Raw genomic sequence first — 18,718 nt, 5'->3', positions numbered from 1 at the left:
CGCAATATGCAAGCGAAGTGGAAATTCTGCCTCTCCCCTGAGACGCGATGCTAAATGAGTTATTGTGGTTAATTATTCACAGTTGTTGGCTATGGGATTGTCTGCTGCAGTGCGTGTGGGGAGAGGACGTGCTGAAGGAAAGGACGTGTCTGAGAGGTTGGTTATAAGTGCAGATTTCTGGGTTTTCTGAAAACCATTCCCAGTGGGAAGGAGTGCATCTTGCAGTGCTGCAGAGCTGCTCTGCAGTGAAGCTAGCAGGCATTCCCTGGAGCAGTTCTCTGCTTGTTCCCATATGAAGACTGTGAAACAATTCATTCAGTAGTAGGTGAGCGAGATTTCAGCGAGTCACGTCCCCTACGGAGATCAGAGGAACGTCGGAGCGCAGCCTGCTTTCCCCCTGTCTGAAATCCTGGCTGCCAGTGGAGGAACTCCCTTCACATAACGCTGGCTGCGTTTGCAGATTTTCTCTTTGAATGGTAAATAGGGAGAGGTGCGCAGGAGGATTTGAATCGGCTCCAAGCTTTGTGCATCATGCCCCGTCAACTGCTACAGTGAAACAAAAATACTAAAACTGTTTACCACTCCAGTGCCCCTCAAGTAGCTGATTTAATAGAGGTAGAGGCTTATTTAATAGAGATAAATACCTTGGAGATTGTTTAAAAACTGTTCCTCATCTGTTTCACTGTAATGTGAATCTGCAGTTGGCAGTTTGCTAATAGTGGAATGCTTCAGAGCACGCATTAGAAAATGTCTACAATCTCTAATGTGTAAAGGATTTTTTTAGTCTGCTAAATCTTGTTTTATTGAACCTTTTGGCTTTATCTCTTCCTGCGTCTGCTGTTTTTAAGCTCTCCCCCTTATGTAGGTCACGCTTCCACATTTTATGCTTGAGCCACTGTCTTGAAGCGGTATCACTTGTAAAATGAAAAAACCTACAAACTCTATAGAAATAGGACTTCATTTTTGCCATAGTGATAGTAGTAATTTCCACTTGCTTAATCCCAGTTTGGTTGGGTATTGCTTGATTACTGCTCAACTTCAGTATTTTGGAGTTCTGGTATGTGATAGGATTGTTCCTCTGCAAGTACCCTAAGCTAATTTTAAGATACAGTTGTTGTGTACCATGTCAGGAAGGCAAAAAATGGGCAGCCAACCCTGTATTCAAACACAGAGGAGCCTTCTCAGTTTATGGGCTTCTTCAGAAAAACTGCAGTGCTGCTTATTTTTAAATCTCCAAGATTTAAGAGAGAAAAAAGCTCTACAGACTCCTTGGTCCAGGTAGGAGGGTGCTTCCCAACGAGCATCACTATGAGATTTAGGGTCATGACACACTTTGAAACAAATTTTTTTAAAGTTGATTTAATTTCTGTTTAGTGATTTTAGCTTGACTATGGTTGATTTGAATATAAAACATAGTCCTTGAATCTTTGCATTACTGCAGGTTTGACAGCCTTTCTCTCACTGAAAGAATACTTGCCCAATGTCAGAGCATAAGACCTCATGTGAAGCCACTCAGTGTGTAGTAAGTCTGATCCAGCTTCAGGTGCTTCAGAAGAGGTTTTTTTAATATTAATCACTTCATTAGTGCGGAGAGAATCTTGTAGGCGTGTGGTGTTAGAAGGAGGATGGCCAAATTACGCTTGGAGAGGTTGAGGCTCCTGTCACGTGGCACCTCCCAGGCTGGGGATTTCTCAGTTCCCAGCTTTCCTGGTCTTCTGAAACAGAGCTACGTTGTTCCAGTTTTTACGTTTTTATTCCCTGATCAACCTTAATTTTGCCAGTGAATAACATTCCTCATAGCTGTGAATATCTTCTTTTGCTACAAAGCCCTCTATGTCTTTGGGCCATTTTTTGTCTCCAGTTTCTTGTTTTGGCAAGGTTCAATCCCTGCCACCCTTCTGGCCTCAGCAGTTTGAGTTGCCCTGTATCTGCTTCTGCTAGTCTGCCTTTGCTTTTGCATGCTTGCAGCTGCAATTGTTTGGGGGGTTTTTTTGGGGTGGGGGGAGGCGGGGGGAGCGTTGAAAGTATAGGAGTTCATTAAAAATAAAAGATCTACTCAAGCCAGAGTTCTTAAGAGCATAATAATGTTGTCTTGATGTACCAAGTGGCTGCAGTTCTCATGTGGTACCCTCCGAGTGCAACGCTGGAGTCAAAGCGTGGGAGGAGTGCGAGGATGAGGACGTACAAGGAGGCAGTGCTCGTCTCCCTTGTGTGAGCTAATCTAGATCCAGACACAGTTGCCAATGCTAAAGCTTGGTGTGCCAGCTCCGTTGCTCTGTTCTCCAGCAAACTTGACTTTTCACAAGTAGCTTGTGAGTGTGTGTGTATACTGGGTCTGCCCAGATGTTCACATCGCTGTCTTTGATCTGATAGATAGCAAAGGCTTTGTGAAGACTGTAAGAAACAGGGCAAATGCAGATCAAGCCTTCCACAGTCATACTCCTCGAGCATTTTGACACTCAGTGCTTAGGGCCCGCTTTGAACTGGTGTGTTCATAGCCACCGATAGACCTACCCTCTGCAAATCTGTGTTAGCGAGTTCCACAGTGTAACTAAGTTCTGTGAAAGCGAGCTTTTAAACCTGCAGCATAAGAATTGCAGTGGCCACCTTTAAGTCTGTATTCAAGGAAATAAAGGCTTCCTATTTGCTTTTCCCATATCTCTTATGATCTTAGACATGTAATAAGCTGTCATCTCTTCCCCCATACAGACTTTCTCCCAAGTACCCTGATGGGCATTAGTTGTACACCTGAGCCTCTACGCTGAGTCCACTTTATTAAATACTATTTTGAGTCCACTAGAAGACTTTCAACTGACGAGGAATATGCAGCCTATCAGTAGAGTGAGGCAGATGCTCAAATTCCCTTTTTTGCCTGTGAAACAAAACCAACCTGCAGTGTTCTTCTGTTCTGGGCTCTAAGGAATAGACTATATTTGCAAAAGCAGCCACTGAAGATACAAGCTACTCTTGGAGGACTTCTTGCACAGGTAAATGGAGGAAAAGAGTATAAATTTTTCCTGGAAGGTAACTCCTTTGAGTTGAAGTTGTCAGGACATTTCATAAGTGAAGAGAACAGGGTATCAGTTACTGAAGTGGCCCAATCAGCCCCCTTTTTTTCTGTGTAGATTGAGGTTGCTGGTGATGCAGGGGTTGGGTTTTTTCACATTTAGGTTTGTTTTGGTTTTTTTTTTTAATATTTCACCCAGAACTTCCAGCAACTGAAACTCAAGCTGCTGTGTCATATGTTGTGACTGTAGTGCCACAGGTCATCACATAACATCGGGCATGTCAGAAGTTCCCACATCTGTCTCCTGCAAATCAGGGAAAATCCCGACTTCTGGAGCTTGACCAGCTGCCCTTGTACAGCCGCGTACTCTGACAGGCTGTGCTTCAGAGCTGATCTGTTCAGGCTGAGGTTGTATATACCCCCAGACTGGTTTCTGCACACAGGCAGCCTTGCACAATGGAGAAGAGCTGCTCGCTTGTTGTCTGCCTGCTCTGCTCGTGTCTGAAGCTCCAAGGTGAAGTTTCCTAGGAGCTCAGCACTAGCGCAGAACCGATGACAAAGAGTCTGCAAACGGGAGTTCTGGGCTGTTTGAAAACCCACCAGCGTTTTGTCTCCCAACAGCACTGGTCCTGTAGCTCCTGACCCACTTCTAATACTAATAGATTACTATGTCTTTAAGTCTCAGCCTGTGCCTGGCTGTTGCTTTCGGTGACAGTGTTCTTGTGTTGCCTGCCATGCCCTTTCTGCCCACTCCTCATCTCGGAGTGAGCTGGACCAAAACAGATGCACAGATGCCAGCAGCAGTAAATTCATGCCGCGTCTGCTTAAATCTTCAGTTATCTGCGTATTATCCATTGATATGCTTGAGGGCAGGGCTGCCATTCGGGAGGGCTGAGGCAGGCTGGAGGAATGGGCTGGCAGAAGCCTTGTGAAATTCAACAAGGACAAACGCAAAGTCCTGTACCTGGGAGGACTGACCCCGAGCAGCAGCTCTGCAGAAAAGGCCCTGTGGATCCTGGTGGGCAGTGAACCGAGCGCGAGCCGGCGGAGACCGGCACCATCCCAGGCTGTACGAACAGGAGCACAGGGAGCAGATTGAGGGATGGGATTATCCCTCTCCTTTGCTCAGCAGTTGTTAGACCGCATCTGGAGGATTGGGTCCCCTGCTACAAGAAAGGCATCGATTAAACGGGAGTGAGTTCAGCAAAGGGCCACCAAGGATGGTCCAAGGGCCTGAGCCCTTTCCCCATGGAGATGCTGAGGGAATTGGGCTTGTTCAGCCCCAAGAGGAGAAGGCTTTGGAGGGACCTACCAGCAGCCCTACAGTACCCATGAGGAGGTCATCAAGAAGACAGAGACAGGCTTTTCAGTGATGCGTGGTAGGAGTAAGAGGGATGTAAGCTGGAACACAGGAGGTTTTGACTGGATATAAGTTGGTCAAGCACTGAAACAGGTTGTACAGGGAGGTGGTGCAGTCTCCATTCCTGGTGCTTTTAGAGGTCAGTCAGGTCTTGACAAAGCCTTGAGCAACCTGGTCTGACCTCAGAGCTGACTCTGCTTTGGGAGGAGGTTGGACCAGAGACCTCCTAAGGTCCCTTCCAAACCGAGCTATTCTGTGACGGCGGTAACACTTCAGTCCTCTTGCAGCCTGCTGCTGCTGAGGAGGCCACACACCCAGCTCAACTTGTCTGCAAAACGGGAACCAGTCACTGGAGCTCTTGCGTACAGGACTTGGTCGCCTTGAGTTACTCACAAAGGCATGCCACGTCATTTTAGGAAATATCCCACCTTTTCTTTCTTCTTTAGGTTGTTGACTGAAGGCGTAAGGATTCCAAGGGGCTTCTTCAAAACCAGCTATTCACCATCACCAAAGCAGAAAATATTTTGTTAATAGTGGGGACAAAGGAGGGGATTAGAGGCTCAAATGTACGCAGTTTTTCTGGTTGGCTGCTGCTCCTTAATAAATAGTGATGGAAATGCCATGATGTGCGCTGCAGGCTGCTGATCAGCAATGGAGTGTGTCCAGGGATAAACTTGCAGAGTTCTTTTCCTCTGTAAATGTTTGAGAAATCTGATGGTTTCTGTAGAGCTTCATATCTGCTGCTTGCAGGTATGCTAGTCTTGCTCCTGTGATCAAGCAGCGTCATGTTGGCACATGGACCTCTTGCTTACATGACTAGGAGCTCCAATGTTTTCATGGTTTGATGCTTCAGAGTCCCTGTAAATTTAAGGTGGTTCAGCACCTCTGTCACAGATCTCCAAGACTGGATGAAGCCAGTGGGCTGTGGCGTGTTGGATTCTTTTGCACTGGGGCTGTTAGTGGCTCTGGTTTCAGAAGCAAGTACTCCCTTAGACCATCATCCTGCCTTGCCTTTTTGCAAGGATAGCCTGTCTTTCTCAAAGAGCAGGTTATTGGTTTAAAGTACCATGAAACTACAGGCAGAGACCAGCTACCAAGGGCTAGACAAGCTACCAAGTGCTTTAGATAGGTATCCAAGATGAGCATCTTCTGGAGGAACGTGGCTGAGCAGGGCAAACTTGTGTGGTTAGCAAAGGGACCAAACACTGGGGAAATGGAGCAAGTTCATCTATTTGTGTTGCGTTTTTTCTTTTTTAACGATCGTTCAGTAGGTATTTCTGCATGCTTGGAGTGCTCTTCAGTGGTGCCCCTAGCTTTCTGCAGAAGGGCAGTGATGGAGGAGGATTTGGGATGTCTGGTGGACTTCACCTCTGTGAGAGCGTGTGATGTGGCCCTCAGGCAGAGGTGTCTGTACAGGCATTAAGTAGTGACAGTTCCCAAAGAGCAGGGTTTGCTTTTGATCAGCGGGGTTATTTTAAAAGGCAGATGATTCTTCTTCTAAGTCATAAATTCCCAAGCATTCAGGCATAGACCAGCCCACTGCTTCCTCTTTGACTGAGCTCTGTCTTAGGCTGCTTTGTCCCCTGTCCACCGTGGCTGTGCAGACTTGCTGGTGGGCCAGTACGGTCCTACCTCTGACCGGAGCGTGCTTGCTAAGAGCTGTAACCTGCCTGTTTCAGGCAATAGCCTGTGAGCCGGTGCAATTTCCTGACATCCTACAAAATGGAAGTAACAGATATCAATAAAATATTACTCAAAGCTCTTGTTCTGAAGCTGAGCATAAGTAGGAGTTAATAGTATTTGTGCCGAAGTATTGACTTGGTCCCAAATCCAGAGCTCCCGTTTTCTTGGCTTTAACAGCCGGTGTGGCTGTGATGCTTTTTATGTATGTTCAGTCTTTTTTTTCTTCGAGGGTTCTGTCATCACACTTTATTTCACGTAATTGCCTGGGGTTTGGGGTGGAATGAGCACTTCTGAAGGAAGCCTTTACTATCCGTGCCTAATAGCTGCTTTTCTAACTAAAATACTGTACCTTTCTGTAAATGTGTAAAAGTAAATGTAATTGGATTATGCAAAGTAATCTCTTCAAATGAGGTTTTAAAGCATCAATCAGCAAGTTGTAGGTGTCCGAAGCTGGGCGAGTCTAACAGTTCCTTTATGCAGCTGAAACATAAAAGTCTTTTACAGAGCTGATCTGTAAGGAAGCCTTATTGGAACCCTCCCTCACATCAGAATAGGGTTTTTAATGGTAGAAATTTCTGTACAGTCCAATTTTTAACTGTATGATTTCAGTTCTTCCATTAAATTAATTCATTAGGCTTTGTGGCTGCTCTTTTTCATCAAGTGTTCTTACTTTGATGCCTCGTTACTCTAGTGCAATTTGTTTCCTGTGCCTTCATTTAGATTGCTATCAAATGCCTTTTTAGTAGGGGTTCACTTAAAATGTTGGGTTTTGACTGTGAGTGCTACCTTCTGCTTGCTTCTTGCGCCGATGTTTTTGAGGCATGAAAAGTGCCCCGTGGCTCTTCCTGAAGGGAGTGTGTTGGCTTTGGGGAGGTGAAAAGGCATTTCCTTTGGTGTTTGGACCAAGTATCGAGTTGGCTCTCATGCACGAGACCTTTTTTTTTTCCTCACTGCTTGGAGAACAGCTAGACTGTTTTTTCTCTTCTGATCACTTCCATGTTTCACCTGAGTCTCACAATCGTGTCTCTTCACTGCTTTTGCAGGTCAGATGCCGGGGCCCGGTTCGATGATACCTGGACAGCCCATGCCAGGCCGGATGATGCCAAGCGTGTCAGCCAACATCCATCCAGCCGGCGGTGGTCCCCCCCCTCCTGGCATGTCACCGATGTCAGGAAATCTAATTGGACCTCGTGTTCCTCTAGCAGCTCCGAATGGCATGTGTAAGTGGATCTCCAGCAGAAAACATTTTGAACGTACCTGGTGTGGCTTTTCTGTCACTTGTCTTGTTGCTGGAAAAGTCATTGTGGTTGAAACCCCTTTATTTGCTGCAGGAATAATAGGATCTGCGCATGTTGGCAGCCAAAGACTGGTGCCAGAGGTGTGCTTGAAGCTTTAAGTGCTTGTCTCCCCTCTAGGCATCCAAACCTAAGCCATTGTCCCTTATTTTATTTATAACATCCCTTATTTTATTTATAATGACGCTAAAGCTCTGTGGTCATCATCAAAAACCTTTCTCGACTTAGTCTGCAAGAATGCACAGTAGACATTCAGGAATTAACTTAGAGCTAAATCCTTAAATAGTGGAGGTCAGAATATAATTTGGTTCAACAATACCTTAAAGAAAACTTAGCACCGTGAAATTAGAAAGAGGAAGTCCTAATTAGGAAGAAGCAAAAGGTATATTGGGAATGTTCCTTACATGGTATAAATACCTATACCTCTGAAAATGCAGTTGATTTATGCCAGCCAAAAAAAAGCAGCTGAAGTCAGTAGCCACTGTGTGGGTGTTACTTGAACGAGCGTGAGAATGTCACCAAACCCAGAAAGCAAAAGAAAAGCTGGCATGGCTGGTGCAGGATGCTCTGTTGTGAATTCCTCAGTAAATTTGTCTATATTAGTTGCAGCCTGGGACAAGCTGTTGGTCTGCTTCAGCACAGCAGTCTTAACCCCAAAAATGTTATTTAGTGTAACTATCGTTGAACAGGCAGGAATTGTGATAGCTTGTAGTACCTATCGCAAAAAATTAATGGGAAAAGCCATCCCATTTTGGCTTCAGCTGAAGGGAGTTGCTGAGGGGTACTGACTCATCGGTGTTAACCAGCATAAGCATGAAATACTCCACTCTGATGCTATTTTAGTTCAGACATTTGCTCCTTATTCTTCTGGTGCTCTAGCTTTCCTTAGTTTTCCTTCCCTTTTTCTGAGCCTCTGCCGCTGGGAATATCTTATGTCAGGTTGTATTCCTGCTTGCTCTCTTCCCTTATCTTAATTTTGGTTTTTTCTCCCCTACTAAACAAGTCAGTCATGTTGCATTAACATCTCCTCTCTGTGCATGAAAGCTGGCCTTTTGTATCCTTCATTTCTTTCCTCCTACTTGCTGCATCTGTGGATTCCTCTACTTTAACCTACATACACTGTTCAGAGCTTAAGTGCAGGCTCTGTTTATATAAAGTCTATTGTTCCGTCCATTTGAAACAGAAAAGAGCCATAATCTAAAGGCTGGAGCACAGAGCTGGGAGATGAGAAATGCTAATTCCAGCTCTGAAAGTTGCTTGACGTGAACTTTGCCAGCTACTGAGCTGCATGCCTGTCATCTTTTCTGTAAAAACCAGGAATTTTTTTCCTCTTTCACAGAGTCCACGCAGCGCTTAGTGGTTGAAAAGCACAATAAAACGTGCAGTGGAGCTTCACGTGAAGCTTAAGAGACAGGGAAGCCGCGGTCGTGGCCATTTCTGGCGACAGTCCTTGCTGCTTTCCCGTCGGGCAACCACGTCTCCCATGGCATATAGACATCTGGGTGTTTGCGTTGGGTTCCTTTTCTGCGTTCATCCCCTCCTGGTGTCCTGCTCACTGTTTCTCTGCTGTTTTTTTGCAGATCCCCCTCCTGCACAGCCACCTCCGCCAGCAGAAGGGGTGACCCCACCTCCGGCAGGAGCCCCGCCGGCCTCAGCCGCTCCCTAAGCAGTCAAGGAAGAAGGAACTTCTACAGCAACATAGTGGTGACCAAAAATGAATTCCTCAGTTACCTTCTGTTCCCTTGGGAGGTTTTCACCTCCCGTTGGCCTGCCCCGGTCGTGTATGTGTGCATATACATACACGTATACAAGCACATACACACAGCGTCTTTTTTCCCCCCCTCTCCCCACCACTCGTAACCTGGCAGTACTTGGCATTCCCTTGGGAAAGCTTTAGATCAGAGATGCCAGCAGTGCCTCTGTGTTGCTGGTGGGAAGTACTTTAGGCTTTGGTCTGCTTGCCTTTCAGAGTGTGCTCAACTCTGGTTTCTTTTGTCTTGGTGTTTTGAGCTTTAGGTTCTGCTGGGGAGGGTAAAAAACCCAAACTTTTAAGGTGGAGGCATTAACTGAGCTTTAGGATGTAGCACATGCCCGCTCCACCTGTGATTTAATGTTTCGGGTTCTCCAGGTAGAGCAAAGCATCAAGATCAGATACCAAACCAGTGTTTTGAGCAAAGAAGGAAAATTAGGGCGTGCTGTAGCACAGAAGGTGCAGGAATGCCAGCCGTGTTCATTGCAGATATCTGATAATTAAGGACAGTAGCCGAGTCCTGGGGCTGTCTTGCTAACTTATTAAAGAAAATATTGATCCAGTGCGAATGAAGCCAGGAGTGAATCAATTGGAATAAAACCACTCAATGGTAGGAGTTTTCTTGCTCCAGTTTTTACCTTTCTTTTGCCTTTGGAGGTGGTAGTTGAACCTTCCCTCTGAGTAGTTTGGTACAGTAGCCAACTGAGGAATAAAATCATGATTTTTAGTCCCTCTTTTTTGGAGCATATACTTTTTACTTTTTAAAATGAACAAAACAAAAAAAAAAAGTAGATAGCGAAGAAGTGCTAGCATATGGGATTGGGTTGGGATGGCTGGGATGCGAATGCCAGAACTACCTCCTGCGGACAGCCGAGGTGGGCAGAGTCAGCAACCGTGGTACGAGTCTTGGGGACAACTCACATCACTTTCCACTCGCTGAGCTTCCTTGGTCTGGGGGGTTGCGGGTAAGGGAACAGCTTCAGCAGGCAAATCTAGGAGCACTCGCTGAGTGAGACCACCAGCGCAGTACTGCTGATACAGACCTCCAGACTGCCAAAACTGCTTGTTTGCTCGTCGTTAGTGACTGCAAAAAATCCTTTGCCGACTGTGGTTCAGGTTCTTGCCCTCTTCCCGGCATAAGAGGGTTTGACAGGTTTCCTTGCCAAAGGTCTGAAGACTGCTCGTTTATTTGAAGGGTGGCTTTCAGCGACCGAGTGCAAGGTGGTGGTCTAAAGCTTGACCGGAGAGAGATCTCCCAAATAATCTGAAACCCACAGAACCACTTACACCATTTAAAAAAAAGGATTTGCTTTGAAGAGCACTCAGGTGATGGACTCATCGATGCTAACGGTTGAACTTCCCAGGTCCTGAGAGTGCATGGGTGTGGAGTGACCATTTCTGGGCTGCCTGCACATCCCCGCTGCATGCTCAGACGATCGTCTGCAGCCTTGTTACTTCCAGTGCATAGGAACGATGCTTTCCACCGTCAAGCTCTAAGAATCCACAGTGCCTAGCAGAGAACGGTCAGGGCCTGCCTGCCTTCCACCTCCCACAAAGGAAATTCATCCCCAATGTTACCTTTCCCTCCAGGGTCTTTGGGGTGAGCATGGGATTTTCTGGTTCAGACCGTAGTCCAGTTTAGAATAACCTCAGGTTGTTTTTAGCGTGATCAAGTATAAAGGATCCAGATGGAGACTATTTTTTACTGTACTAGCGATGATCCTACAGAGTACCTGAATTCTTGACACCGTTGTGTTTCTGTATAAATAATACATGTGCTGACTTTTTCATCTGATCCTATGTATAGGGCCGGTTTTATTCCTGCAACACAGCCACCCAATTTTGTGAAATAAAAAAAAAATGTGGTTTTTTTGTACAAAGCTTGTGCCAGTTTGGAGTCTCCTTTCCCTCCCTGGGTGTTGTGGGTGAGCTGAGAATTGTTAATAGGATAGGGGTCTATTTTGGGGCTGCATCTGAACTGTAATGGAGTAAATACAAAGCCTGAGCTTGTTACCCGGCAAGGTGGGAGACACCAAAGTAACGCAGGTAAGCAGGCGTATTGTGAATGGCCTTCGGCGATCCGCCACTTTGGAAAATGGTATTTCACATTTAAAAAGCTTAATGAATGTGAATGAAGTAAAACAGCATTCGAGGCCTAATAGGATTATTTCTGTTTGATTCCTGCTTCCCCACTGTCTTGCTGTGCTAACTTGGACGATTGCTCAGGTTTGCGTTCCCAGTTGAATCACACACTTGAAAGAAGTGCTCTGAAGTGGCAGATTTTAATAGAGGAGGACTGGGCACGCTGACCTAGCAGGGTCCCACTGTTCCTCTATTCCCATACAAGCTTCACTGTTAATTGTTTAATTCAGATGCCTGTTCAGATCTTTTGTCCTCTGCTGCAGGGCTCCAGGGGCTGCCAGGATAGTTTGCCTTTTTGATTAAAATGAAACGAGGAATCCAATCTGGATTATATTCTAAATGCTCCTGCTACTTCACCAAGCAAGAGCCTTTTCCTCTGAAGAAGCGTACTAATGGCACTTCTTCCCGGGCATCCCACATGTGTAATACCCGCAGTCCCTCATTCCCTGAAGCCGAAGAAGGAAAAGCAAGGGGGTGGAGATGTGCCCCCAGGTCCAGGACACCCCACGAAAGCCCTGTCCCCCAGTTGAGGATTCCTTCTTCGCTGGCATGGGAGGTCCCTAGGGCTGGGGTCTTCCTCCAAATGCTCCCTCGGTGGGCTCCTTAGTGCTCCTCCTGCTTAGGGCCAGGGAGGAAAGGTAAGGAGCTTTTAGTGCCTTTGCACTCCAGGTATCTTCAGTGAAGCTTGTCCCTTGTGATTGCACCCTTCTCATCCTGCCGCACGGTCGGCGATTGTCTTTTTTATCTCCTCTCATCTTGGAAGACCTTTTTCCTAAGGAATGTGAAGAATACGGTAGATCGTAGTGTCCATTTTTTAACAGTTTTTTCTATTTATGGGCCTTTAAAGCTTTGCAGCTGCAGAAGGTGGCTGAGGCTGGGCTGTTGTCTTGACAGTAATTAGAAGTGGGGTGGAGGTCTAGATGCAGTTTGGGACCACACTTTTGAAACTACACTAGGATCATTTGAGACGAGGGTGTCATTAAGGTAAATTGGAAGCTTACCTGCTCCGTGCTGGGCCCTTCTGCCCTGTCCAAAAAATTTGCTGTCCCTCCTGCTAATACACCCTGCTGGGAGGGGTTTGCATCTTCATCTGAATAACGTGATACTGCCAGAGACAGGAGATCGGGCGTGCAGGTTTCTTTTCTTAGCGCCGTTGCCTTGCTGGCAGGAGGAGCGATGGGGCAGCAGACTGGGAACGGGAACAGACGTTCACACCCCCCTGCCTGCACTTGTCTCCACTTCCTAATAATATCCTAAAACTCCCCGCTGCGGCCGTGTCCTGTCTGGCGATACCAGCTCCACCATGTGGTTCCTAAAAAGCTGCATTTTTTTTTTTTTTTTTTTTCATGGCTGACTTAAAGCCAAAAATGCACATTAGGACACCTAAAGAGTTTGGGGTGTCCCAGTATGCAAGTGCACGCGTTGTCCTCCGACGCAGTTATTTTTATTCCTCTGCCTTTCTCACAAGAAACTTTAAAAAGAAGGATTTGGCAAGGCTGGAAACTCCTTTTCAAACTGCAGGTTTTGCAACAAAAAGAAGTACAATGCAGCTGGGGATAACCCCGATGGCTATTGCCAGACACCAGCGCCCATCCCGTGGACTAATCCCCCCAAATCCCACTAGGAAACGATGCGCCCCAGACAATCGGTGGCAGCGCGGATGCGGGTGACCTGCCAGCAGCTCGGCTGTGCCGGAGCCGGTCCCTTGCCCGGCTCTCTAGGAACAGTGTCGCTCTTTGTCTGCGCCGTCTCCCGCCCGGCCGCCTGTGCTGCCCGCATGGGAATTTCCCTTTTCATTAGAACCTGCTGCCGGGGGTCACGGTGCAGGGACCCTTTTCAGCAGCCCTGGGAGCTCTCGGGCAGCGGGGTGTCGCCTGGAGGCTGCAACGGGAAACCTAGGGGTGATTATTTGGGATTTTTTTTTTTTTTTTCCCCAAATCCTTCATTTTCTGTCCTTCCGAGTTGAAGCATGATAAAAACAACTTGGTGTCTGCCAAGACCAGCAGCCTTTCTATAGCATGCTCCCAGGTTTCTAGCACCGGGATGTTTGGCAATGCTGGTGGTCACCATGAGCCGGTGCCAAGGTTGCCCACCCGGGTCGGCGTTGCTGAGCCGATGGAGAGCCGTGGGGAGGAACCGGTGCTCTGGTCCCGGGCGGGTGGGAGCATCAGATGAGCTGGCGGACAAAGACCTGGACCGCCAACTTCCAGAACACGGGTTCAGCCCAAGGACCCCGAGGGACATCTCGCTGGGCATCTGTCCATGTGCTGCTGTTGGAAGAGCCAGCGGATCCCTGCAGGATCTATGTCATGGAAATCCCTTGTTCCCTCCCAGCACTGGGGACCAGGACACTGTAGAAGACCCATTGGAACGGAGACGGGTTCTGCCCTCGGAGGATGCTCAGCACAGAGCTGGTTTCTGCTTCTCTCTGCTGCTGTAATTTTGCCTTCCCTCTTCCAGGGGAAACAGAGGCTGAATCTTGGAGGTCGTTAAATACCCGTGACCTGTCGTGAGAGGGATAAGGTGTGTGTTCAGCACTCTGTGCACCGCGGGGGTTCAGCTCTTCTGCCTTCCTGAGCTTTTTTCCTTCATTTTCCGTTGGGTGAAGTGGTGTTTTCGCTCCTTGTCCTTAACTGTGAAACAGCTGCTTTGATTCAGCCTGCTTTCCAGCAGTAATAAAAACAAAACCTTGAAGATAAAAAGCATTTCTCAAGTGTGTTTAGTGCCCTCTTTGCCAAATCACAAGTATTAAACTGGTTTCTTGAGCTAGGAAGGAGAGGTGGTGAAGGTGCTATTGCTTGCAGCTGACTTACCCCAGTCCGTGACAGTTTTATCTGTCACTCCTTGCAGACTCTGTGAACATTGGCAAACACAAAAGGTGTTGAACACAACTGGCGGCTGCGGTTCTCGGTCCTCGGGACGCAATGCTCAGTCCTGGAGACGCAGCTCTCCGCTGGCTCTTCTCCCCAAAGTGGCTCAGGCCTGTTTTACTCAGGTTTTTTTTCTCAATCTTTGGAGCTCGGGAGCTGTAGTGTGCAAGTATTAAACCTCTCCCACCTTTTCCCTCTGCAGATGCAGAGGAACGTGGCTCGAAAACAGCCGCTGCAGGGACAGCACGAGCCAGGGGCTCTCGCCCTCTGGCAGAGCCAGTGCCTGCTCGGATGATGGGATTCTGCCTCTGCAACACTGAATCCGTGAGCCAAAGGCACCATCTCCCTGTGCAGGGCAGGGAGGGGATTTTTTTGGAAGATGCCAGCTTGCTTATCGCTCTGGCCAGAGGTAGGAGAAGGCCTGGAGGGCTCCAGCACTGCAGGGCGCGCAGAGGTTGCAGATCCGTGTGTCTTTACCCGGTGCTGCTCGTGCAATCTTAAAGATAGCTCCTGTTTCGAGGACGTTGAATTACAGCAATTTTCAGATCAACTCGGCGTCGGGAGCGGTTTGGTGTGTGACTGATACGTGGTGGGTGAATCTGTTCCCTGCAGAAACGGTTTGGATGTTTTTGTGGGGAATTTGAGGCTGAAGGCAGCGGGGGCACGGGGCCTGGGGGAGCACGGAGGAGGCTGAAGGTTGATTTTTAAGTCTCGCAGCTGAAGCAGGCGGCAGCTTTCTCCAGCTGTCGGTGTCACATCGCGGCTCGTCACCTCGGAGCCGTGATAAGCCAGCCCCAATCGAGGGTAAAGCTGTCCTGCTAAAACGCTGCCTGGCTGAGCTGAGCTTGACCCTGGGCTCAGACTCACGGTCAAGGATGCTTTGAGAGGGAAGAGCTCACGTGTCCGAGGCGAGTGGTGGCCGAGCCGGGGCAGAAAACGCTGACCTCAACCCTGTCTGTTCAGTTCAGCATTTTCTGAAGCCGTGATTTCTTTGCACCTTTCCAATACTTGTTACTTAAGAAAAAAATTGGAAAAAGGGTGGGTTTAACATCTCTGGTACCTGGATGAGGAGGGAGGATGTCAAGCAGGCAGCCCAGGGAGAGACCGTGTCGGGGAAACGAAAGCTGGTGGAGAAATACCAGCTGCAGCCCATCCTGCACCATCCATCGACCCCCCCTTTATCCCGGGGACCTGGATGCAGCCCGGTGGGGATCATACGAGCATGGGGAGGAGGCGATTCCCCCGTGCTCAGGTAATGGGAAGGATCCCATGAAGGTGAGGGTCGTCGGGAGCCCAGCCTGTGCCTCCCTCCAGCCTCCGTCTGTCTGTCTGTCCCCATGGGGTCCCTGATCGTAATCCAACCTGTCACCTGCACCCAGGTGGGTGCCAGAGTAGATCAACCCCCAGCTGCTCTCAGGGACTGGTGGGGGGGAGGAAGGTGCCTGTGTGGGGCTGCCCCACGGCTGCCGGCACGCTCCGGGAGCTGCCAGCCGGGATGAGCCGGGATGCGGGGCTGAGCCAAGTGCTCCCGACAGTATGGGCAGCCCCTGCCTGGCAGCCGGAGCCGGGCATCGGCAGGAGCATGAAGCAGAGCAGGGCTGGGGGGGGAGATGAGCAAAGCCCCTCCCATGGGTTTTTGGGGACCCCCAAGGCAGGGCAAGACCCGTGAGCAAGCTCAGCTCCCGGCCCTGAACCGGGCAGAGAAGGAATTTGGTGTGAGATCTGTCCCCAGCTGCATGTGACCCTCTCGCAGGACAGACAGATGGACAGTGCTCGCAGTGATTTCCTCCAGAAACACCCAAAATGGTTTGCCGGTGTGACTGCATTTCATAATCTTTTAATTCGCCTTAAATAATTTTGAGTAACTCCCCCAGGAAAACACGCACTCGGTGGCAGCAGCTGGTTCTGCCCGAGAGGAGGGAGCTGCCGCTCGATTTCTTCCGCGAGACTGAAGAGCCATCACTGTCTGTCTGTCCTGCCGCTCCTCATCCAACCCTCTGCTGCTGCTTCTGCCTCCAACGAAGACAAACCTGAGGCAGGTTTGTAGGAAACGTGTTGACAGCAGACTCGCGAGATGGCTCCGACACCCGCATTGGGCTCTGCTGCCTTGTCTGGTCCTAAATTTAAGCGTAGCGATGGAGCCTGATGCCTTAAGGCTCTGCCACGCTTTGCCCGCTGCGTGTCCCCGGGGCTGTTGGAGGGGGGAGGCTCCAAAATCCATCCCCCAGCTGGATGTCCCTGCCTGGTGCACGGCATCGACCGCCATCCCTCCTCTCCCTGAAGCAGCAGCTGAGTTCTGCCCACGGAGGGTGGCGAGACCCTCCGTCCCCTCCTTGCCCACCCAGGTTGCCTGCTGCGGGGGGGCTGATCCGGAGCCGCGGGTGCAGGGATGGATGCGGAGCCTGTACTGGAGAGGGGGGGCTCTTCCCATGCGAAGGTGGTCTTGTGGGGAAATGCGATGGGCACCATCCCCCGGGACTTTGGGGGGGGAGCAGCCTCCAGCCAGGGTGGGGGTTGCTGACACCCCCTTATCCCCCATGGATCCCATGGGATCCAGGGCAAGGTCCCTCCTCCCTGCGGTGCTCAGAGCCCTGGGGTGACGCTGGCTGCGGCCGGAGCTTTTGGGGTGTCGATACCCCGAGGGGACACCAGTGAGCGGCCGGTCGACCACAGCCACGATGTCCCCTCTGCGGCAGGGCCGGGAGGGGGGGGGATGCTCCCAGGCGAGGTGCCCCACGGCTGCGAGGTGACATGGGCCAGAGCCACGCAACCCCACCGGAGAGAAGGAGCTGGTGCTCCGGGACACCGGCACGGGCTGCCACCAGGGCTGGTGGAGCCATGGAGACATCCAAGACCCGACCAGACGTGGTCCTGGGTGACCTGCTCCAGGTGGTCCCCAGGGGTCCCTGCCAGCCCCACGAGCTTCCTGCCCCCGGGAATTACTGTGGGTGCTGGAAGCTTCCGTCGGCTTAACGAGCACCAACCGCTCGAGCGTAAACACCTCGAGCCATCGCTGCCGCGTGCCGGCACCCTGCCCCGGTGCTGGGGAAGGGCTTCGGGTGCAGGATGGGTGCTGCTACCCTGCCCGGGCTCCATCTCCCTGCCCCGTGTGTCTTCCTCAGCATCGTCCCCATCCCCAGGATCCCACCCGTCTTCCCTCGGCCTCTTGCTGCGACGGCGGGGACACGGCGGAGAGACCCCCGGCCCCGGGCAGCGCGTGGGACCCCGGTGCCTCTTCCCGACCCTTTTCCCCAACTGTCGCGGCCGTGTCCCCCCATCCATCCCGGCGGCCCCTCGGCCGGTCCCCTTGGAAACGCATCCAGGGGTGGAAGCGCGGGGAATATTAAGCAGGTGCAAGCCCCTTCAATCCCCCTTTGAGCGGGGACAGAGCGGGGCTTGTTCCCGGCACGGGGAGCCCGGCCAGGCGCAGCGGCTGCTGGGGAGGGGGAGAGGGGACCCCCGGCCCCGCCGTCCCCCCTCAGCCCAGCTCCCCTGGTCCCCGCAGCCCCCCCTGCGCACGCTCCCCACGGCTGCCCCTCTGCGTGGGACGGGGTGGCGTGGGCGAGGGGTGCATCGGCAGCTGAGCTGATGTGGGTCCCACGCAGGGGCTGGGGGGCACCGAAATGGGCTCCTTTGGGAGCACCCGCTGCTTCCCCAGGACCCCCGGCCCTGCCCTCAGCATCCTTCCCCGGCGTGGGATGCGGGAGCCGCCGTGGCCGGCACATTCCCACACCGCGGGCGGAGGAGGACACGCGGTGACCTTGGAAAGCCTCGGCCAGCCGGGAGGACGAGGTGGCCACGGGGCGAGCGGTGCGGGGGGCAGGGGACGGCAAAGGCGAACCCCTCTTCCGTGCAATGGGTTTGGGCTGAGCCCCCCCCCGGCTACAGCTCGGGGTGTCCCTACATACGCGGTTGTCCCCAGCACAGCCGCGACATCCCCTGCAAAGGTGGGATTCGGGGGCAGCGATGGGCTGGGTTGGCGGTGGCACCCGCAGGGTTCGGGCTCTGTCGTGTCCTGGGGGGTCCCTCCATGCCCACGCGCACCCAAAAAAGCCGTGCGTGTGCCTGGCTGCCCGGTGCGTGCTTGTCCGCTCGGCCCTGCTCCGGCGTGCACGCCACAGGGCTCCTGCCCGCTGCCTGCCCGCTGCCTGCCCGCTGCCTGCCCGCTGCCTGCCCGCGGCCCCTCTGGGCTCTCCCCGGCCCCATTGCGAGGCTGGTCACGTCTCCGCAGCTTCTCCTCTCCCGGCTCTTCCCTCGCTCCATCCAGCCGCTGCGTCGGCTTGGCCTCCCCGCCTTGTGCTGGGCCACAGCCTGGAGCACCCCCCCCCCCTCTGCCTGCACACCCCCCCCCTGCCTGCACCCCCAGCCTGTTGGAGAGATCCCAGTTCATGGCACCTGCATGGATGGGTCATGGGTGATGGAGGCGGTGGTGGCACCCGGTGGCATCTGGACCAGTTTGGCACTGGGAAGTGATGACATGGCCGTGGTGGTGGGGGGGGGCCACTTGGGGGATGACCTGACCCTGGGGCCTTCGCCTGGGGGGGGGTCCGAGAGGCTGCAGCCCCCTGCCCTGTCCCACAGCCCCGCGGTGACCCCGGGGCGATGGCTTCA

The 18,718-nt window shown here is 51.4% G+C and overlaps 1 protein-coding gene across 2 annotated transcripts in view; it reads left to right on the top strand.

Moving 5' to 3' along the window:
* The window catches only part of SMARCC1 (SWI/SNF related, matrix associated, actin dependent regulator of chromatin subfamily c member 1), a 91,558-nt gene extending 80,583 nt beyond the window's left edge, over positions 1-10,975 (top strand). For both annotated transcript variants that reach the window (XM_052809156.1, XM_052809150.1), the window contains 2 exons: positions 7,094-7,270; positions 8,926-10,975. In XM_052809156.1, coding sequence (XP_052665116.1) covers positions 7,094-7,270; positions 8,926-9,011 — 263 coding nt within the window. In that variant the 3' untranslated portion in view covers positions 9,012-10,975. The remainder of the gene's footprint in view (positions 1-7,093; positions 7,271-8,925) is intronic.
* The last annotated feature ends 7,743 nt before the right edge of the window (positions 10,976-18,718 follow it).

The sequence above is a fragment of the Harpia harpyja genome, chromosome 1 (assembly GCF_026419915.1).
Source record: "Harpia harpyja isolate bHarHar1 chromosome 1, bHarHar1 primary haplotype, whole genome shotgun sequence".
NCBI lineage: Eukaryota > Metazoa > Chordata > Aves > Accipitriformes > Accipitridae > Harpia > Harpia harpyja.
Note: the sequence above shows the minus strand (reverse complement) of the source record. Positions and strands in the feature narration are given on the sequence as shown.